Consider the following 23,638-nt stretch of genomic DNA (forward strand, 5'->3'; position numbering starts at 1 on the left):
ATTATCTTAAGTATTTTTCAAAATGTTGAAAAATTCTGGAGATGAGAATAAGTAATGAAATAATTTTTCTTATTATGGTGAATATTATTCCTGATTGTTAAATCATTTTTGCAACTTAAATTTTGCATTTGTTAGTATTAGAAGTAAAAGCATGATGTGAATTGAAATAAAATTCTGAGTAATGTGAAATGTAGTAGTATTTTATTTTTATTCATCACTTCATTTCTCTGAGCTTAACAGCTTGGCAATTTTTATTTTTATTTTTTGAGACAGAGTCTCGCTGTGTCACCCAGGCTAGAGTGGAGTGGTGGGATCTTGGCTCACTGCAACCCTCATCTCCCAGGTTCAGACAGTTCTCCTGCTTCAGCCTCCTAAGTAGCTAGGATTACAGGCATGCACGACCACGCCTGGCTAATTCATGTATTTTTAGTAGAGATGGGCTTCACCATGTTGGCCAGGCTGGTCTCAAACTCCGGACCTCAAGTGATCCACCTGCCTTGGCCTTCCAAAGTGCTGGGATTACAGGCATGAGCCACCGCAACAGCTGGCAATTTTTGAATGAATTACAATTCATAATAGCAGTCATTTTCCTTTACATTTAGTTACAACGGTGGATTTTCACTATAAACAATATATAATGTATTTGCGAAGAATATTGTTATGTATTTTAATAGAGAGTGTGAAATCTAAGAATGTTTGTGATGGATACTCTTTATAAGTTAGGCACTCCTATAGCAGTAAATCATATATTTAAATTAAAATAATTGGAATTATTTTGTATATATGTATTTTATATTTGTAATATATGTATTTTATATTTATAAGAGATTAATTGCTTATCCAATTATTTTTTATGAAAAGATGGTTTAACAAAACATTTTGCATACAAGTCCATTTTTGTTTTTTTTTAATAAAAGCCAACCTAGGAATAATCAACCTAGGTACAGGAATTCATTGTCATTGGTTCAAAAAATAGAATGAATACAAAATAATGCCAGAATTATAAAAATGAGCTAAATATACACAGTCTCTCTAATCACAGAGCATAGAGTTCAGTTGGGAGAGAGAACATTTTCATGGACTGTTATAATAAACCACAGTACACTATTACATGGTAGACACATTGTATTCAGTATGGAACAGTATGAAAAAGACCTCTAAGTAGAGATCTAAATGATGAATGGAGATTATTCTAGTGTAGGGGCAAAGAAGTGTATTTTGGGATTTCATAGGTTTCGGTTTTTGTTTTCTAAGAAAACGTAATGAACTCTGTTAAATAAAATATTTTACCAAAATTTATTAAATACAAGGCCGGGCACGGTGGCTCATGCCTGTAATCCCAAAACTTTGGGAGGCCGAGGTGGGTGGATCACAAGGTCAGGAGTTCGAGGCCAGCCTGGCCAACGTAGTGAAACCCCATCTCTACTAAAAATACAAAAATTAGGCAGGCATGGTGGCACATGCCTGTAATCCCAGCTACTCGGGAGGCTGAGGCAGGAGAATCACTTAAACACTGGAGGCAGAGGTTGCAGTGAGCCTAGATCGCGCCATTGCACTCCAGCCTGGGCAACAAGAGCAAAACTGTGTCTAAAAAAAGAAAAAAAATTAATATAAATACTCATGTATAAAATGTGAGTGGCTGTTTTTGGAGTATTCATGCATTTGAAGAATTATTTTAACTCCTGATATTTCATTTCAAAAAACAGTCACCTAGAATAAGAATGTGAACATTTAAAATTATAAATATTTTATAGCTTATACCTGTCTCATTCCTATCATAGTTATTCAGTCAATATTGGATGGATACATGATAATATCTATATTTAAACTTCTATTTTTTCTACTCGTGTTTTTGTACAATTTTAAACCATTAATATTAGTGAAAAACATTAATTGTGAAATAATTTCATGTTACTTTTCCTTTGAAGCGGACATTACTGTTAAAACTAGTATAACCACGGACATCATATGTAAGTTTGAACAGTGAAAAATCTGAATGTTATTATCAATCAAATTGGCTTTTTAAAAAAAACTCCAAAAGCTAATAGTTAGAGCTCTTGAATTAAATATCATTATTTAGCTAACTTTCTTACATTATTTGATTTTGACTTTATTAAACCTATTTGTGATAATTTGTCCAAATTATTTGCAAAGGTTTTTTTTTGTTTTTTTACAAACCCTATCTATTGTATTTACACATCTTTAAAATATGTTGGCTTCAATTCTTCTCTAAATATAAGCAGATAGGATTAAGAATAGGCTGTGGACCATTAGAATAGAAAGGCAGAAGCTAGAGTTGCGCTGAAATATTTATGTACAATAATTAAATATACTCACACATAAGCCAGATGTGCAAAATAAAACTTGATACAGGATCAATGTAAAGGAAAGCTCTATTTCATTAAGTGTCTGTAATGAATTTTGTTAAAGTTAGGATCTGTCATTATCTTGTGTCTTTTGGTTGTAAACACAGGCTAACTGAAGGATTTAATGTACAGAGGTTCACGTGCCTTTTGTTCACATTCTTCCTCTATTCTTTTCAAATCTAACTCAGTGGGATTGTCATCCTTTGTAAAAAGAACCTTGGGTCAACATTCAGTAGAACCCTGCACTTGGAAAGTTCTCCATTTCCTTTTGAGAAGAAAATTAGATGGCAACTTAAAGAATTTGCACAGAATGGTTTTACTTATTTTTTGTGAGTTGATATAGTAGGTATAGTGTGTAAAACTTAGTTAAGGAAAGACAACTCTGGGTGTAGCAGGTGAGTGCATGCATGTTCACACCAATCTGTTTTGCAAACCTTAGTAACTGACCCAAGGATAAAAACAATAGTAGTCACCAGGAGTTCCTCTTCCAATCACTATACTTTATAACTATGTGGCCTCTTTATTGCAAGTTTTATTGTGTTGTGGCATCTGCCAATGGATGTATTAGAAACATCAATATTTCCTCATATTTAAAAAATGAGAACTGTTTGCTTTTTAAAAAACATTAACCCATTTAAAAATATGAGTTAAAATGCATATTAGATATTTTAAAATATACTTAATGATTAAATGTATTACCATTAATGTAATTTTTCATTCAATTGACTGCAACAGCCCCAATACCAATTTTATAGTACCATCATTAGATTCTCATGATTTATCTTCTAAAATATATCTGAAGAGAATAGTCAAATAAGTTAGTTCTTCAAGAAACATGATATTCTAGGTTAAGTAGATTTTAACTGCTTGGAAAAAATACTAGTATTTTTAAATTACAGTGTAAAATTAAATATTAAAAATTAAACTGCGTTGTTCGTGATACTGGGATCTTTTGACGGCATCTTAATGGTCTTAAATGTTGTAAATGTTCTTTGAACTAGTGTCCTCTACTAGATATAAAAGGCAAGTGTATGCCAATTGGTTATCTAATTTTGCTAGGTGAGTCTGAAACTGTAAAAAAAAAGGTTTACAGGTCTCCTCACAGAGTCAAAACCTGGGCATTTTATTGCTTTCTAATGGCCATTAGGATGAAGAAGAGGCAATTAAATAGGCAATTAATGTAGTACTGACTTGAGCTCTCTGATTTTAGGTTCTTCAGAAGAGGATGAGGTCATTCAACCAGGTTTCATCAGCCCCAGGTTAGTCTTTTTTTTTTTTTAAATATTTTGTTTAATTAATGTTTTAAAAGATCAAGATCACTAGAGGCATATGAGAACTTGACAGCCCTCAGGAATTCTCCATCCTTTCTACTTTGGCAAGATGGGTACCAAGTCCTCCTATACTCCATCCTGATCACTCCATCTAAAAAACTGGTGTTCCCATAAGAATTACGTGGACGACCTCTTCTAATTAACCCCTTTCCCCCACCCCCACTTTTAGCAATATTGTATTTTGTGATTCCTTTTTCTGTAACTCAAGCAACATAGGTAATAGATATTTAAATGCTTATGGAGATGAATGAAAAGTATTCATGGCTTGTTCATTTTTGTAACTCCCAAAGTAAAATAGGCATTAACAAATATCTGCTGAACTAAATTAAAAATGGAGACATGGTGCTGTTTTAAAATAATTCATCATAACAGAAATAGCACAATATATTAGAGATTTTGCGGAAATTTTTCTTACCCAGGAAGCTCTGTGTTGCTTTTCATAAACATATATCAGAATTTGCTCCTCATTTTCATACTACAAAACTTGAGTCATTTGAACTTTAATATTTTAAACCCAGACTTTTGACATGCTTTCTTACATTATTAAAATTAACTTAAAAGTTATACCACCATTTTTTAGTAACAATCTTATTTGATAATAATTATTACTCTGGCTTGACCAGTACCACTTTGAAGGCACACATAGGAGCTGTGATATTGCAAAGTATATGAATATTAATAATAACTACAAGTAAAATGATGTTATTCTCTTACTAAACTTTTCAAATACAGGATTGTGAGTAGCAAGAGGAAAGCAGTAAGGATCAAAAAGTTGAACGAGAAAACCATGATAGGATTTCTATTTGAGAAACTGCTTTTTTTTAGAGTGAATCTTGACATAGAGGTGATACTCTAATATCATGAAAAAGAAGATTCTCCAAAGTTGTTACAAATGTTTTCGTATACCAGCTAGTTTCCTCTTATTATTGTTTTCTTTTCATTTATTAATTTTTTATTTTTTTCCCCTTATTATCGTCTGTGGTTTTTTGTTGGGGCCAGTTCAGAGACCTTTTTCTTTTCTGTTGGGAAATAATGTTAACACCAATGTGTTAAGTGACTGCAATAAAGTTTCATGTCTGTATTTCCTTGTGATTAAAAAGGATTGGAGGGGGAAAGGTACAACTTTCACCAAAAGAATGGTTATTTCTAGAGATTACGTTTCAAGTAAAAAGACTTTGAATATTTGCTGGTCCAGTTTCCTCACTTTACAGATGAAGAAACTGAGTCCCAGAGAAGTTTAGTGATTAGCCCAAGGCCACAGATTGGTAAATAGGACCAGAATTGGTAAATAGAACCAGAATTCTGGCCTCCATTTTCTAGCTGATGCTTTTTCTCCACAGATTTGCTTCTCACACATGCTGATTTGCTTCAGGCATCTTTAAAGCCTGAAGATTTCTTTTAACTTGTCTCATCTTTTACCCTGCCACTCTTCTTTCCTTTTTCATTTCTGATATACTTGCCTTTTCCCCTCAAATAAACCCAAAGAGTAAATATTGAAATAAATACCTGGGAGACAGTCCACATTCTTATTTCAGTTGATTATTTCTTTTGATGAAATAGAGCTTTAAAGAATACTTTTATTCATTGCTTGAGGGAGGAAGAAAGAATAGGATATTAACATTATTTAGTGTTTGCTCCACAGACTCATGGTATTTATTGCAAAAAGACCTTTATATTAGGAAACATACATGTTCAAGTAGTACAGTTTAAAAATACTTTCATTTTGCAGCTAAAACATGAAGCTTCCTTTTGTGCCATTCTGGGCAAAGTAGTGTAAAACTTAGTACTAAATGATTTTTCTAGCCTGTTACTATTCTAATTAAAGTAATTTAAGAAAGTATTTGTTGAGCACAGTTTGAAAAATATTTTTCCTGCTTATTGGGAGAGAAGTATGTTAATGTAATAGGATTTTTGCTATTCCAGGTTTTTAAAAAGATACTTTCTACAGCTATTATGTATGATTTTTTAAAAAAGAGTTAAAAAAGACTTTCTTCAGAATGTTAGTCTTAAAATAATGCTCCTTTTGTGAATTTTGTTGTAAATATTTTGCTGAAACATAACTGACCAAAAAGAAGGAAGCATTTGCAAATTTTGAAATGTAAAGGGAAATTTTGAAATATAAAGGCAAATTTTGAAATATAAAGGCAATTTGTCTGGAAAACTTAAAATTTATGCTAATCCGTTTCTGTATTTCCATAATTTACTTTATTATTCTGGGGAAAGTGTGTAAGGTATTTAATGAAAGTCTCTAGAGATTTTTACCTCTGTATAAAAATTCTAACATTGGACCAATTGTATGAAGCCAGAGCATTTTGCCTCCAGACAAGGAAATTAAACGAGAATAGAATTTTGCTTTTTGGAAACAAAAGCAAAGCGACCCAACTATATTCTGAAGTGCCTCTGCTGCAAGACCCACGCACCCAGTCGGGCGCGCCTTGCATTTGTCTCCATGTCGTAGGAATGTCAAGAAAGTTACCGCCAAGTGGTTTACCAAAACGCGGTGGAAGGAATCAGGACAGTTTGCCCGACGGGCGGGTCGGCGGCTTTCAGGCGGGAGAGATCTTGCCAGGGGCAGAGACTGAGATCCCGAAAATCGCCCCCAGCCTTGCGTCCAGCCCTTTCTCGCCGACGTTTTTTCTTGATCCTCCGAATGCCCAGGGCGACGTTTGCCATCGCGGCTTCCCGAAAGGACGGCGCCGGGTTTGCTGGAAGACAGCTCAGTTTTAGGCATGGCCCGGTGGGGGTGGGGGTGGTCATTTTCTTGGGTTCGGATTCCCTCTCTTTGACCGCACTTAGCTTTAGAAGATTCTGGCATCTCATAGGTAAAGGGATCAAATGATAAATGATATACGTCTGGAAATTCAGTAAAAATAGTAGGTTGTGCATAGTGTTTTTGCCATAGTAGTGAAGGCAGGGATTTCTTTTGTTTGGTGTTCTTGGGGACAAGATGACAAATGTAAAAGTCCCTTAATTAGTGAGAAATCACCAGCATTCTTCGGATCTACCCCACTTAGGGAGAGGAGATGGTAAAGTGACAAATAAAGGGAAAAGTGACTGAGGAAAGAAAGGTGAGAGGAAGCTGCAGAGGCAGGAGGTGGAGGGAAAGCGCAGATCTGCTGGCGCGGGGTCTGGGGTCTCAGGTCTCGGCCGCCTGGGGAGCGACCTGCCTGGAGAGGCGGGTTGCGATGGCAGCGCTGGGCTACAGACCCCGCCTTATTTGCGGGGAGGAGAGGACGGGTGGAGTCACTTGCCGCATTGCCACAGCCCCTCCTCCTAGTTTTAAGAAGAACCGAAGCATTGTTTCTGCTTTAACAGAAGTCACTCATTCCTTATAATTGAAAACAACGACGGTGGGCTCTGGCACCTCTTTCAGCTCCTTGTACTGCTGGAAAAAAAGTCTGGGAAAACGTGTACCTTGTTTTTTAAATGGGAATGATTGTGATAGCCAACAGGCATATGATAGGTTATTTCCTTGCTTTTTCCCCCCAGTACATTGACGATTCTTTGTAGCTACTTGAACTCATTTTAAAGACATTTTGAAAGAACTGTAAGTCAAGCTATAAAGTATTTGGCTTTTGAAGGAATAAAACACGCCTTTTGAGTCAAACACAGGTCTTTCAGGCACTAAAAACAAGTAGGAAATGAGAAAAAAATTAAAACCAGAAGACTTCAGGAAAGTGACAAATTGGAAAGCATTCTAGAAGACTCATAGGACGACTTTATGTGAAAGAAGCACTCTAGGAGTTTTAAAAGCTTATGGGCAATTTATATGATAAAAGGATCTTAGGCTCAAAAGTTTTGGGGGAAGGCACAGAAAAGACAGTGCCATATTCTTAAATTGGTGAGTGATTATTTTGTGTTCTCAATGTGTCTCCTGCCTTTACTTCTCTCCCCTTCCAACTTCCTTGCTTTTTTCTTCCTTTTCCCTCTACCCTTCCCTCGCCTCTTCTCTTCCCCTTTATTTTACCCTCCCCCAAGGTACGTAAATGCATTTGTCTTAAATTCTTCATGAACGAATTTTAGAGGATTTTTCAGGGTTCCCAGTTGGAAAAAGCCTTCTACACAACTTGAAAGGCTGATGTCCCTCTCAGGAAATGAATGAGTCGATAACCTCTGACACCAATGACCACTCCAGTGAACCTTACCTTAATTCCACTAATACTGGAGGCCCCCAATCAGGCAAGACTGAATCTCATAACTCTACTGTACAGTGTAGTTCAGTTGTGGTATTCCACACTTTTCCTCCACGTGTTAATAAATTTGAATTTCATCAAATTGAACAATAAACAGAGTCTGAATCTACCTACATATTATGATTCTGGGTTTATAATGATTAAACTGTTTTCTAATTAAAAGCAAACTTAAATGATATTTTACAAAGCTAAACTATACTGGCCTGTGAATTTTGTGATCATTACTTTTATGTAAGTAATAGCACTTCACCTCAATTTACATGAATACTTTCTGAGATTTTTTTTCCTCTTATACCAGATGTTGATTTTTTAAAGTGATTATTAAAATATGAAAAACGTATAAATTACTTTCTCGATTTCATATTATGTCACAAGCTTAGCCAGTAATGCCATCATTGAGATTACTTTCTTGTCAGTGTAATCAGTATAATAGAAGTAATTTCTACCATCAAAATAATGCCTAGTAAATGTTTTGTTAGTAAATAATTTTTTCAGAGCTTTGAGCTTTTGTTAAACTTTCAAAGTCATTGGATTTTTGTGCCTTTTCTTTTCTCCCTAACAGCTGGCACATGATTATTCCTCCCAAAATAAATAAAATGAGAACGTAGCCCTTTTTCCTGAGAAATAACAAAAGGAATAACAGACAAAAAAAAAAAAAACTTTCCAAATTGATTAGTTTTGATTAAACCTTTTATCACAAACAGCTGAAAATAACTTCTATTTTTTATACATCCATTTTCCAATCTGAACCAATTAAATTTATATTTAGTTGTTTAATATGGGGAGGGAGTATAAATAGCTGTATACAGCTTTTTCCATAGCTCTTCGATTCATAATCCCTACATTTTAGCTTGTGTGAAACAGTGCTGGAGTGTGGACGTGTTTGAAGAGACTGGGAGGGGGACTGCTGGCATGGTGGGGGAGGGTCAACTCAGTAGCTTTGTCGAAGGAAGTGGTATCTGAACAGTTAGTTTCTTGGTAAACTGCTTGTTTAAGAAAATGGGGGGTGGGGTAGGCAAGTCTGGTGGTGCGTTTTAAGGTTTTAAAATAGGCGATATTTTATATTTTAAAGGAAATAAAGTATTTTTAGTTAACCTATAATATTTATTGTAGTGTTCGATAAGGGCAGCAATACTGTTGCCAGCATCTTGTAATCAATCGTTTGAACCAGTTTGAAAGGTAAAGGGGGTAGGCATTTTGAAACTGGGGGTTAGTCGAGGAAGGACAGACAGTAGGAGCTTCATCCGTTATTACATTTTCGTTTATTCAACTCTTCTAGCCATTGGTAGTGGACTTTTAAAATGTCAGGGTACAAGTCAATATGATATGAATTTACCTTTTTTCTCCCACTTGTCCTTCTTTCTCCACCCCACCCCCTGCCCGCGCCGGCCTTTTTTCTCTCCCACCTCTTTCTTTGACTCTGCTGCCGCCTATCCTGGCGGCTCCTCTTCAGCTCCCCTGCCTGGCGATCCCCTCCCCCTCTTGCCCTATGTCCTCCGGCTCTTGGGGAACAATCGCCACTGATTGAGGTTCACTCTATGTTAGGCTGGAAAACTGGACTGTTATTTAGGAAGTCATTAATCACATCTACTCCCCCGGAAAGAGATGGCAGAGAAACCTGTGAAGTACAATTCTTTACCAACCCCCTCTAAAATTTTCCAAAATGGTTTACCTAAACATAATTTGACTATATGAAGGTGATAACGATTTTTCTAGTAGGATTTTATTTTAAATTTGAAAAAATTTCGGGCATAATCAGGTAATTTATGTACCTCTGCCTTTTCCTAGGTGTATGTTTTCATTATCTAAAGTTTCATGGGGATGTAATTAGGTTTAATTAGATCTTTTATAAATTATATATTTTCCTCTAAGAATTGAATTAAATATGAAATTAGCGTTCCAAGCAGGTTTACTGCCATGGAATAGCTGAATTCTTAAGGGAAAAAAAAGCGTTAACATCAGTTGTTTTATTTAAACGACCCCCTCCCATGATTTTATTTAGTCAGGCTTGTGTGTAAGGCACGCGTGTGCACATATATGACTGTGCCTTTTTTTCTAAATCTATGATTCACAAGGACCCTCCATTGTGTTTAAGTAGAAGCACGAAATCAGCATTCTGATTTATCCTAAAGAAGCGTTCCAAATTGTCTTTAAGATAACATGTTTGAGTTTTTCGTGTTCATTCATAAATTATTTTGATGTCAGCATAGATGAAATGGCGATTGGTTATCTCTTCCTCTTGCCAGCCCCTTAAGGATACGAGGTGAAATTAGTAGCAAGAAAGCATGTAATTGACAAAGTCACGTGTGCTCAGGGGGCCAGAAACTGGAGAGAGGAGAGAAAAAAATCAAAAGAAGGAAAGCACATTAGACCATGCGAGCTAAATTTGTGATCGCACAAAATCAAGATGTTAGATTGATGCAGAAGATCACTCCGTTCCAAAGGGAAAGTTTTCATCTCACGAGTTTGGAGCTGAGGGCCCGTGGGGCAACATGGCCGAAGGTTAATTTTCTTTTCTATTGTTTTACTGTGAATTTCTTTCTTCTTTTCTCCTCCCCCTCCCCCTCTCCCACCCTTCTTAGACTGTCCCCCCCTTCCCCTTTTACCCCAATACTGGGCATTACCTCCCAACCCCCCATCACGCAGTGGGGCTTTCTTCAAACCTATTGTTATAGATCTCCAAAAATGTTTTGTACCGCCCACACTGATTCACAACTTGAAAAGCTTTCAGGGGGCTATTGTTTGAATTGTGTGAGTGTGATTAAGCGCAGTTTCAGTTAGTGAGCCCAAGAAAACTTTTATACACCTGCCCCCTCCCCCATTCCACCTCAACTTTAATTGAAAGTTATGGGGGGGAGGGGAATGCACATTGCAAATAACGCTGGATTCACTGCTGCCCCATGTGCCTTAACTAGTAGCTCTAAACCATCTTCAGGATTTCTGTTTCCTCCTCGTGCCCGCCGGAGAGAATAGTTTCGCTGAAAATTTCTCTTTGTCAATGAGATCAGTATTAAATCAGCAATATACAAGTAAAGTATCGCATGCTCTAATGTAAAATGTGGCTGAAAAATGGAGTTAAATGAAAAAGTACACGTATGTATAGAAACGTGGAAGTTGGTGTGATCGATAGAACAGTGTGGCTTCCCCCTCCCCCGCTTTCCTTTTAACCCTTTTCATTTTAAGTATTTTCTGTGGGGAAAAGAAATCAAACCATTAAAAAAAATTTTTTTTTCTGTTACGCTTCCCCTCCACCTCCAGGCAGGCAACTTTTTTTTTTATTTTAATCTTTGAATGCACATTGAATGGGAATACAGACTGACTTTTTTGTCCTGTTCCTTCTCAGGCGGGGCGAGCAAAGGTGGTGGAGAAGAGATCGGGAAGCTGCCGGAGCCCGCAGAGGAGGAATCCCAGGTTTTGCGCGGAACTGGCCACTGTAAGTGGTTCAATGTGCGCATGGGATTTGGATTCATCTCCATGATAAACCGAGAGGGAAGCCCCTTGGATATTCCAGTCGATGTTTTTGTACACCAAGTAAGCCAAACTTTTTTGTCCCCCTCTTCATCTTTTTCCATGTGGAGGAGCTGATCGGTAGTTATGCCAATAGACGTACAATGAGATTCCCCTTGGTATATTGAAAGACAAAATCTTCCCTAAAATCACTAGGTAGTCCAACGTTTAGGGTACGTGAATGGGCCTTTTCCTGGGTTTTCTGTCTAAAGAGAAAAGAAAATATTTGAAATTTCACTATATATATTAAGGTTGATGTTATTAGCATTTCCCCCTGCTATATTCTACAGCGAAATAGTGTTCATGTAGCTTCCGGTATTATCTATACAATATACTCTGTCGCCTGTATCTGGTGAATGGGTAGAAAAATGAAGAAACATGATCATTTTAAGGTTGAAAAAACAAAGCAAAACAGTTTGCTGTGGAAAGAAATGTATAGATTGCCTCTTACTTTAGACACCTGTAGTCACAGTAGCTCCCTTTATTATTTCATTGCTGCCTGTCCTGTAGTCATTTTGTAGACTCAGATCAAAATAATTTGACTTCATAGTAAAATAAAATAGAACACTGTTGGCCTAGTGTGGTTGTAAAGAAATGGGTGGAATAGAGGGATGCTTGACAAACATTTTAGAAATGTGCTCCGTGTAGTCATTGGTCTACATATACTGTCTCTTTAAGAGACTGAACTCAAAAAAACATGTGGCCAGAGGCGGCTCTAGCTTGTGTGTTTAAAATGTGCTGGTCTGCTACTTGGGGTAAATTTCCACTTTTGCTCGTATTGTGTTGTAATTTTTAAAGATGTTTTAATATCAAACAGAATTTCATTGCTTCCCATTTTTAAAATTTTACCCAGGAAATAATGAATTAATACTTCTTCTGCCTTTACTCCTCTCTACTGCTTAATCCCTTTATAGTAAAAAAGATACTTTTATGGAAGCCGATTGTTTCCTCAAAAAAAGGTAAATATAAATTTTCTGTAGCGAATTCATAGTTAGAAATAAAGAGGTTTACGACTAAAGAGGTTTATTTTGGCATGATATCTAAGTTAAAAAGAATTGAATGAAAGGCTGTTAATACTACAGATTGACTGACAGATACATGCGTGAAATACTTGGTATATTTGCTTGAAAAGTATGTATTTGATACTGTGTTGCATGTTCCTAGTAATATTTATACCCCCTTCCCTAAGGAATATCATCTTCAAATTAAATATATAAACAATAGAAACATATGAAACCATTCTGTTTTGATCTGTTGTCCTGTGGTGCTTGGTAGCTTCCTGACCTTGCTGTGTGGTGTGTGTTTTCCTTTCCTGAAGGCCTGGCCATCATTATTGGCTGTTTATATGTGGAAGGATCAGCATAATCTGTGAATTGAAACAGGGTTTAAATACACAAATACGAGTCCACATACAGACTACTGGATTTTATGCTTCCTATTTTATAGTGCAAAATGAAGCTATATTTTCTGTTTTTTCCCCCTCTAAGACTGGATGACAAAAATAATTGACAAACCTATTTTCTCTCAGGCTCTTTCTTCCCCCTTTGAACCTTCTTTAGGTTGTTAAATTGTTTTTTATGATCTCATAAATTTGTTTTATAGATGAATGAAAAAAATAGCCGTTTTCTTCTTTGTCTGGTCACACCTTTTTATAATTTGATTTTCTATGTTTACCTTCTAAAATATTCATCAAATGTTAAGATATTTTATTAACCAATGTTAATGTTTAGAACCACAAGACATTTGTGTTTACACTATTTAATGATTATATATTGATAAACATTCCTCTATTCACTGAATTAAAACATATAGCTGCTAAAGCTTTTTAAATATATAGCTGTTTCTATACTATAAACATTGATTTTTAAATAGTTGATTTAATCTTCAGTTACATACAGTAGTATATACATACAGTTCATGTATATATTAAAAGGACAGTATTAAATGATGCCTAGTTAAGAGGTTTCTTATATTGCAATATACATAAATTGTATATAAATCGTATGAATAATTGTTTTGAAGAAGGCAGGAATCCTACTGATGTTAGCCAAGCAACTACAAGTAACAGTTAGATGGTTGTAAATGATATAGATATTACGTGTGCATCACTTATGAAATAAGGTTGCAATTCAAGACTATTTCAAAGAATTTTAAAAAACATTTTTATTATTATTTTAGAGGCCTTTTTAGTTTTATAAGCATTTTTGAAAACATACGAGGTTTTATGTCTATGTACTGTTTTGTTGTGAAAGGATATGTGTCATAGATGATTAGGAATTTTAAATGTTCAACTGGACCTATATCTACTCAAAATTTTTAAAATATATGACATAGTTTTTTTTGCAGTATTTGGAAGCACATGTGTCATTGGATTTTTTTTTTTTAAGGTATTCTGAAACATTTTTAATAATGTATATTTGGAGAAATAAAAAACAGATTATTTGTGTCCTTAATAAATACATAAAAATTTATGCTGAGGCACCTAGGATACTTTTTCTCTTAAAAATATTGATTGCAAGTAACTGCATATCAAAACATATTCAGTTGCTTCAAAATAAAGAGAATATATATATGTGTATTTTAAAATTGAGCTGTGTATTTGTGGTTATGTATATTTATAGTTACATAATTCTACTTAAAATTTATTGGCAGTAATACCGTCAAACTTTCTTGTAGTTCCTGTGATGTCACCAAATCCTCAAAAAGAAACACATGCCTAGGTGCTGTACTTTGTCTCTCTTTAGACATGTTGATAAATGCTGTGAGATTCTGCTGTTTGAGGATGGTATGTAACCATTGATGGTTTAAAATGACAGTCTTCATTTGATTTTCTAATGTTAACTTGTAATTTAAATAATCCTATTTTTATGATGTGAAAATATATATTCTGACCCATATTAATTGTGAAACATTTAGTTCAATAATGAATATTTTATTTTTAAAAAATTAACAAAATATATAACTATTATATTTGTGAATTTTGTCATATCTCACTGTTGAAGTTTTTAAAAAATATTCAATAAAATAGGAAATTTTTGATGATTTTATTTTTAAATATAAATTTTTAAGAATTTCTTAAGTATCTAATGCAAACACAGATTTATTTCAAATGAAGTAAGGATATACGTGGTTAATACAAATTTGTTACGTCTAAATTCTTTTTTTTTTTCGAGGTGGAGTCTCGCACTGTCACCCAGGCTGGAGTGCAGTGGTGAGATCTTGGCTCAGTGCAACCTCTGCCTCACGAATTCAAGCGATTCTGCTGCCTCAGCCTCTCGAGTAGCTGGGATTACAGGTGCCCGCCACCATGCCTGGCTAATTTTTTGTATTTTTAGTAGAGATGGGGTTTCACTATGTTGGCCAGGCTGGTCTCGAACTCCTGACCTCGTGATCTGCCTGCCTCCGCCTCCTAAAGTGCTGGGATTACAGGCTTGAGCCACTGCACCTGTCTGTAAGTGCTGGGATTACAGGCTTGAGCCACCGCACCTGTCTGTAAGTCTAGATTCTTACTAAGGTGATTTCATAAATCAGAATATGATTATTTTGTAAGTGCAAGTAATTAATACTCCTACCAGTTTCTTACGTTTTTTAAAATCACAGTTAGATTGTAGGATAACATTTACATTACCTGGAAAATGTTACTGGCAGTTTTTTGAAATGTTAAAAGTTTTTAATACGACTTAAATATTTGATGGTACTTTAGAGGAATAGAATGGTAATTAAATATTAGATCTCTTTTGGAGAAGGGCAACGTTAACCTAATAACTACCTGTTGATGTTTGTTATATAGGTTTTTCAATAGATTTTGATATTTATTTCTAAAGTCATTATCTTACCTAATAAGACAAAATGATCATTTGAATTTGATTTTGTTCTGGGGAGGTGTAGAATACATTCTCCTTATTGCCCTCTCCTCAGCTTATGTGCCTAATAATACTTCACATATTGGGTGTATATATACTTGGAATTCCTTGCCATCAAATATGATACAATTGTTTACATAAATGTATTTCATTTATTTCATAATGTATGCATAATGTATGTATCTCTTTTTTTCTCAAAGAGAAAGAGTAATTTCAAAATGACTGCAATTTAGCTACCATTACTCAGTAGGCCTAAATATTTATTAATAATTTACCTTTATTCATCTTCATTTACCTTACAAGTATTGGTGTTTTCTTCTTATGGTCTTTATTTATGAATTAGATTTTGATCTTTCTGGATAATTCAAATGCCCACATTAGAAAGGATTTATATATTTTATGTTCTTTTGCTTCAAAAATATCTCAAGGAGTAATGGAAATAGAAAAAATAAGAATCATTATTGTTACTGAGTTAAAGCATTAACAGTATGAGATATGAAAACATTTAGAGATGACTAATACTTAAATATATGAAAAATTTCTTACACATAGTTCAATCAATTGATCTAATATAGAGTTCTTATATATTTAATTAATTATACAATATAGGAAAACAAATTTATTTCAGTATGTTCATTTTTAAGGGCTTTTCATAATATTTCATTGCTAATTAATTAGCCATGTTTAGTTTTGTTATAGTTAAGCATAAAATCATTTTTCACATGAGGAATATGTGTGATTATTATTATTCTCTGGGCTGCTTAAAATGCCAATTAAAAAAAATTAGACATCTTGGAAACTTGAAAATGTGATCCTAAACAGTTACAGCTCATTTGTATAGTGAGTTATGTATTTTAATATTTTTAAAATGGTTTATAACCTACCAGATTTTTAAGATGATTTGCCCAGTTGACCAATTTCAGAGAATCTCAAGCTAAGTGCTTTAAGGCCGTTTAATCATAACATCACATTTAAAGGCATTTTATTTTTTATTTTTTCTTTTTTTCTTGAGACAGTGTCTGGCTCTGTGGCCCAGGTTGGAGTGCAGTGGCGTGATCTCTGCTCATTGCAAGCTCCGCCTTCCGGGTTCACGCCATTCTCCTGCTTTAGCCTCCTGAGTAGCTGGGACTACAGGCACCCACCACCACGCCCGGCTAATTTTTTTGTATTTTTAGTAGAGACGGGGTTTCACCGTGTTAGCCAGGATGCTCTCTATCTCCTGACCTCGTGACCCGCCCACCTCGGCCTCCCAAAGTGCTGGGATTACAGGCGTGAGCCACCGCTCCTGGCCAGGCATTTATTATACAACAAAATTTAATAAGATTTCTTAATGTAGCCCTAAAGATACTTTTGATTTTCAAGTGGTGGTGCATTTCTCAGACCCTTTTTCATGTATTTAAGTCCTACAAAGACATTCTGATTCAATTTAAATGTGAAATGTGAATTGCGTACATATTGAATATGTAGGCCTTTCTCCTATTTTAAAGATCATTGGTGTACTTCTTAAATATTTTTCTCCTGCCTTTTTAAAGAGCAGTTTTAGGTTCACAGCAAAATTAAGAGGAAAATACATAGATTTTTCCACGTACCGTTGCCCCTTCAAATGCGTAGCGTCCTCCATTATCAACATCCCCTACCAAGAGTGGCACATTTGTTTCAGTTAATGAATGTACATTGACACATCATAATTACATAGAGTCCATAGTTTACATTAGTGTTAGCCTTTGGTGTTGCATGTTCTCACTAATTTTTGATTCCTCTTTTATTTTAAAAGACTATTCACAACAAATGAATGCAGTAAATCAAAGAATTATTTTTTAAATAAAAATATGAGTGTCAAACTACTTACAAGTATTCAGTGTAACCTTTTAAAGCATGTCTTTAACTTATCTTAGAGTTCTTAGGTTTCATGAGAAATTAAAAGCTTATTTGTTACCTGCGTTCAACTTGGTAGATTAAAAATTGAGTCCTTCACTGTAATTTTTGTTACTTTCAGGCAGCAACAAAACATTATTTGGATTTGGTTTAATTCTTCCTATTCAGAGATAGTTAGAAATATTACAGATAGTTATGTCTGTTTTAACGGAGCAGCTCTTTTGGTTTGTGATTAACTTAAAAGTTGCTACTTAAAAATAAGATGCACTGTATTGTTTTTGTTTTTTTGAGACTAAGTTGCCCAGGCTAACCTGGAACTCCTAGCTAGTCTCAAGAGATACTACCTCCTCAGCCTCCCTAATAGCTGTGACTACAGGCATGCACCACCATGTCCAGCTTGATGTACTATATTTTTACTTCTACACTGAGAATAACCTAAACAAAGTGAAGATACTTCTGATCAATTAAACTGGAAAGTTATCTTAAATGTTATATTCTGTAGACTTGATTTGGAATGAAATATGGGATATTTTATCATTATCAAAGACTATCAGTTCTTTATACCTTGAGATATTTCCCTGAGTTTTGAGTAACAGGAAGTTCAGCTTATTTAATATATAGTTACAATAGATGGCATTGTACCATATACAGTGCATAAGAAACTTAACTGATTTATATTCCTCCCTAAAATAATTTGATTATAGCATCTTCTAATATCATAAAAGTTGATAACAGTAATGTGTTTAAGAAAGTACATTGCAAGTCAGTAGGGTACATTTAAAAATGATCTTTTAATGAGTAGTTTATCAAACATGTAATGAACATACCATGTTGCATTTTGATACATCAGGATACATCTAATCGTTTATCTCAAATTGGAGGACAGTCTGATTATTGCTTCTTCCTTTCCAATATCTAAATATTTGAGAATTTGGAAATATTTTCTAAATAAGATTTACAAATAATTGACAGATTTAGTCTTATAATTTTTTCTATAATTTTCTATTAGCTGGAGTAATAATACCCAAGTTTTTAAGTGGTTTTGAAGAGTAGAGGTAATGTTATATAAACTGCCTAATAAGTGTCTGTTGAGAAAATAAACTAATGTAAACTGGTCTTTGCCAAAAGAATCATGGTTAAGTTATTTTCAGTGGCGTATACTCATGATGGATAATTAAGCTAGTCTTTTATGTGCTTGCTTTAAAATTGGGCAAAATGTGTTGTATATTAGTAGTTTAATTTCCATTACAGTTGACACTAAGGCTTTTTATTACAGTTTTGTGGTATAGAATATTGTTTTTGTTATTTAAAATAATTCTTTTGGCTGAGCTTAGTGGCTCATGCCTGTAATCCCGGCACTTTGGGAGGCTGAGGCTGGCAGATTGAGCCCAGGAGTTTTAGAGCAGCCTGGGTAACATGGCAAAACTCCGTCCCTACCTAAAAAATTAGCTAGGCCTGATGGCATGCACCTGTGGTCCCAAGTATCAGGGAGGCTGAGGTAAAAGGATCACTTATTGAGCCCAGGAGACAGAGGCCACAATGAGCCGAGATCACTCCATTGCACTCCAGCCTGGATGACAGAGCAAGATGGTCTCTAAAATTATTTTTTCATTTTTGAGATGGGGTCTCACTCTGTTGCCTAGGCTAGAGTGCGGTGGCAGGATCATAGCTCACTGAAGCCTTGACTTCCTGGGCTCAAGTGATCCTCCTGCCTTGGCCTCCCAAAGTCCTGGGATTACAGGCATGAGCAACAGTGCCAGGCCTAGAATATTGTTTAAAATATCAGGGTATAAACTGCAGCTTGGAAATACTTTTGTTATGCAGATATTTTGGTTTTAACAATTGTTATAAGATTTTACCTGTGTAAGATTTTACCTGTGTACATATGCATCTTGTGTATTCATTATAAGCTAAAGAAAAAGTACCGTTTTAAGTAGGCCTGCCGTGATAATTTAATACCATTTTTTGATTAATAATTATTTAATCTTTGTAAGATAGTACAGAATGATAAAGATTCTGGTCAAATCAGTATTCAAATGCCAGTTTATTAGATACCTGTGAGGGAAGTAAGTTACCTTGTCGGTGTCTCAATGGCCTATAAATGGGAGGACAAAAATAGTACCCACTTTGTATAGGGCTGTTAGGAGGATTACATGTTATTACATATGTAAAGCACCCAACACAAACTTGGCAGCAGATAGTAGGGACTCAATGTGTGTTGTACATAATTATTATTATAAAGGAGAAGTAGTGTGGTATTGTGAGAAAAAAAACCATGGGTATGAGTGGCTTCGGCTCTGCCACTTGGTTGGTATATAACTTTTGGCTGGTCACTTCCAGGGAGCTTCAGTGTTCTCATGGGTAAAATGTGATAAATAATGTTTTTCATCTTTATTTTAGAGGGTTATGGTAAGGATCAATTGAAATAATACACATGAAAATAATATAAAAACTGTAACAATCTCAGGTTTTAGTTTTAATCTTTTTTTCAATAGCTATGTTTTTATTAATCATTTTAATTATAAGAGTTTTTCTGGTTTTTGTTTGGAGACAGAGTATTGCTCTTGATCAGGCTGGAGTACAGTGGTGGGATCATGGCCCACTGCAACCTCAAACTCCTGACTCAAGCAATTATCCCACCTGAGCCTTCTGAGATGCTGGGGTTCTAGGTGTGCATCACCATGCCTGGCTGGAGTGCAGTGGCGCGGTATCGGCTCACTGCAAGCTCCGCCTCCCGGGTTCACACCAGTCTCCTGCCTCAGCCTCCAGAGTAGCTGGGACTACTGGTGCCCGCCACCACGCCCTGCTAATTTTTTGTATTTTTAGTAGAGACGGGGTTTCACCGAGTTAGCCAGGATGGTCTCGATCTCCTGACCTTGTGATCCGCCCTCCTCGGTCTCCCAAAGTGCTGGGATTACAGGCGTGAGCCACCGCGCCCAGCCTCTGGCTGACTTTTTTTATTATATTTGTAGAGACGGGGTCTCCCTATGTTGCCTAGGCTGGTCTCGAATTCCTGGGCTCAAGGGATCCTCCCACCTCAGCCTGCCAAAGTTACAGAGATTTACAGGTGTGAGTCACCACACCTGGCCTCACTTTGGTTTTCTTTGTTTTTTTTTCTGCCTGGAAATTAACCTTTATCCTAGTAGTTTCTGTGCTTGTTAATGAGATTAATTCATATGCATTTTACTAATCTTCAATATAATATTAATTTCATTTATCATTATGGTATTTTCTCATGTGCTGTAAACTCACTACTTACTTAAAGGGCATAGTTAGGCTTATTGATGTTCATATGTCTTGTCAGAAATTTATTGCATTGGCCAGGCATGGTGGCTCATGCCTGTAATCCCAGCACTTTGGGAGGCTGAGGGGGGTGGATCACTTGAGGTCAGGAATTCGAGACCAGCCTGGCCAACATGGTAAAACCCTGTCTCTCCTAAAAATACAAAAAAATTAGACAGGCCTGGTGGCACATGCTTGTAATCCTAGCTATTTGGAAGGCTGAGGCAGGAGAATCGCTTGAACCCAGGAGTTGGAGGTTGCAGTGAACCGAGATCACGCCATTGCACTCCAGGCGACAAGAGTGAAACTCCCTCTCAAAAAAAAAAAAAAAAAAAAAGAAATTTATTGAATTTCTATCCCGACTCAGTAGTTTTTGTATAAACATTTTTTAAATTTTTATTTAATTAATTATTATTATTATTATTTAGAAACAGGGTCTTCCTTAGTCACCCAGGCTGTCGTGCAGTGTTGGGGTTATAGCTCACTGCAACTTAGAACTCCTGGCTCAAGCAATTATCCAACCTGAGCCTCTGAGTAGCTGGGACTACAGGCGTGCACCACCATGCCCGGCTGATATTTTTTATTATATTTGTATAGATGTGGTCTCCCTGTTTCCCAGCCTGGTATCGAGCTTCTGGGCTCACGGGATCCTCCCACCTCAGCCTCCAGAGTAGCTGGGACTACAGGTGTGCACCACCATGCCTGGCACATGCCACTGTGCCTGGCTAATTTTTAAAATTTTTTTGTAGAGACAGAATCTTGCCTTGTTGACCAGGCTGGTTTAGAACTCCTGGCTTCACGTAATCCTCCTGCCTCTGCCTCCTTAAGTGCTGGGATTACAGATGTGAGCCACTTTGCTCAGCTTGTCAAAACATTTTTAGAAATGTAAATCAACAAGATGGCTTAATGTCATAGAAAAGTATTAACTTTTAAAAAATGATTATAAAAATCGTGGTTCAGTAAAGTCAACTAATTTTTATTGATCATGTACTAAGTGAAACACTGTTGGTTTGGTATTTTCATTTTAGCAAACTTTAAAATAAGTTTTTTCCAGCTAATTCTCATTGTTTGCATATAAGGCATAAAAGCGAAGGATCATTTTTCCTGTGTTCTATTCACTTCCTTTTATGAAGTCTAATTATACAGCCTCTACCAATTTAATTTTGGGATAGCTAAGATAAAAAGCAAATATTAGTTTTAAAATTTTGAGCTAAATGCAATGATTTCCCAATAGTATTAAAATATGTTTTTCACATTTCATGTGGAGAAACTGTTTTTGCCAGTCCTTAGAATCATTAATTTATTGTGCTGTTAGTAATATACTTAATTTCTACCAGCTGCTTTAAATCTTTTGTCATAACAGCCCACTTTAAAAAATCAAAACCCACTTAAATTTATTACTTTTGTTAATCTTAAAGTTAGACTATTTTTAAATCTTGTAAGTTTAATTTGGTAATAACTCTTAAGATTGCTATTTTGTTTTATGGTGTTATAGGATATAAAGACTCCATATAAATTTCAAATTACTTTTACTTTGGCCAAAATTTGTTGGTGATCATTTTTTTCCTTAAGCTTTTGTAAGCAGTTTCCTAGGCCATTAGAGATAGTGAATAGAATGTTCCCAGATCCTATAATGCTTAAATTATTTTAACTTAGCTTATTTTTTTTTCTTCCATTCAAATGAATTGTCTTTATGTTTAGTTCAGTCTGTAACAAAAGTCTGGCAACATAGGTTATAGCTATTGCTTTAAATATTTAATAGATCATTAATATATTGTAAAGCTTGGAATGAATTATATCAACTTTTCTTCCTGTGTGATTTTAATAATACATGATTTTGCTTATGATATATAAGCACTGATACTTCCAAATTAGTAACACTTTTCAACAGCTCCTTTAAATAGATGAAATATTAGAGACATATACGTAACACAGCTCAGTGTAAGCCATACTTTTTTTTTTTTAAGTGCATCTTTTTCCATTTTCACAAGAAAGAAAGCTTCTCTTTTCAGGGGTTGATTAAACTGTGCATTAAAAATTTAGTCACAGTATTGGCCTCATTTTTTAGCTCTCTAATTAAAAATTTTCGTTGAATACTCAATCTAAGGACACTTGGATTTGCTTGTTTGCCCCTTTCACTGTTTCCTCCCCCATGCCATTGAAGAATTTTGAATGGTGAGGAATTTGTGCCCTTTGGCTCAGGTTGCAGGCCCACTTGATCAAGCCACAGAAGCCAGGGTCAGAACTATTCATTGCTTATCTTTTCCTTGGGCCACTTGTAAAGCCTGCTTTCTGCTCTGGGAAACAAAACAAAACAACAACAACAACAACAAAAAGCCCCACAAACAACTCTTTATACTGGACATGTATAAACAACTCTTTATATTGGACTTTATATGCAGTATAAAAATGGGCATAATAGTTGATTCTTTATTGGGACTCTCCATGGGTTAATTTCGTTATCTTTAGAACTTTTTCATTGCATTGCAGCTTATTTGATGTATATACTTTAAATACATGTTATTTTATATGGTATGGTATCCAGTTGGTAGTGAAAGTGTGGTCATATGATGTTTTTCTCTTAGGTTGAGATTTACCACTTTTGAAATCATGACTTTTAAGTAAATTGAATTAATTTGAATGAGAGCTGTAAAAAGCCCTAAAGTATTTTATTTTGATGTACTTAATTTCTAGTATTTATGCAGACATTTAAAGCTTCCCTGAATTAATAACAGCACAAGTTTATGAGCTGTTCCAATAATGGTGCAAAGACTACATCTAGACCCAGGTTTAAACAAACACAAAACACTTTGTTCTTATCTTAGTATCCTTTAAAAGTATACAGCTCTGGTTCAGGACCTCAGGACCACCCATCACCCTGGACATTGGATACTCCTATTTATTCAAGAGGCTTGTGAAGTATCTGTGTGCCAGTGGGGGATGGTGTGCGTATCTGTATAAGGAATCACAGTTAGGTGATTTTACCCCAATAAAAGCTTCAATATTGTTTATAAACTGAATTTTGTCCCTGAAGAATTTTCTAGTTGTAAAACCTAAGTTACATTAAATGCTTGTTATTTTATTTAAGTTCTGGCTGCAGTCTTCGCATTTTTGATGTTTTCAGAAGGCTAAAATGGGCCCCTATTAAGATTAATCTTAATTCAGTATAGTTTTTTGGCTTTCAGGCCCCACCCATTAGCTTTGGATAGCTAATACCAAGC

At 35.4% G+C, this 23,638-nt stretch overlaps 1 protein-coding gene across 2 annotated transcripts in view; it reads left to right on the forward strand.

The window, feature by feature from the left end:
* The window catches only part of LIN28B (lin-28 homolog B), a 139,705-nt gene that overhangs the window by 6,183 nt on the left and 109,884 nt on the right, over nucleotides 1–23,638 (forward strand). The window contains exons 2-3 of one of the 2 annotated variants that reach the window (XM_058430340.1): nucleotides 3,577–3,625; nucleotides 11,234–11,421. In XM_058430340.1, the coding sequence (XP_058286323.1) occupies nucleotides 3,592–3,625; nucleotides 11,234–11,421 (222 nt within the window). In that variant the 5' untranslated portion in view covers nucleotides 3,577–3,591. Of the gene's footprint in view, nucleotides 1–3,576; nucleotides 3,626–10,238; nucleotides 10,393–11,233; nucleotides 11,422–23,638 lie in introns of those variants that run through there. The other variant, XM_032155885.2, reaches the window with a different exon arrangement.

The sequence above is a fragment of the Hylobates moloch genome, unplaced genomic scaffold (genome assembly GCF_009828535.3).
Source record: "Hylobates moloch isolate HMO894 unplaced genomic scaffold, HMol_V3 SCAFFOLD_2, whole genome shotgun sequence".
Classification (NCBI taxonomy): Eukaryota; Metazoa; Chordata; class Mammalia; order Primates; family Hylobatidae; genus Hylobates; species Hylobates moloch.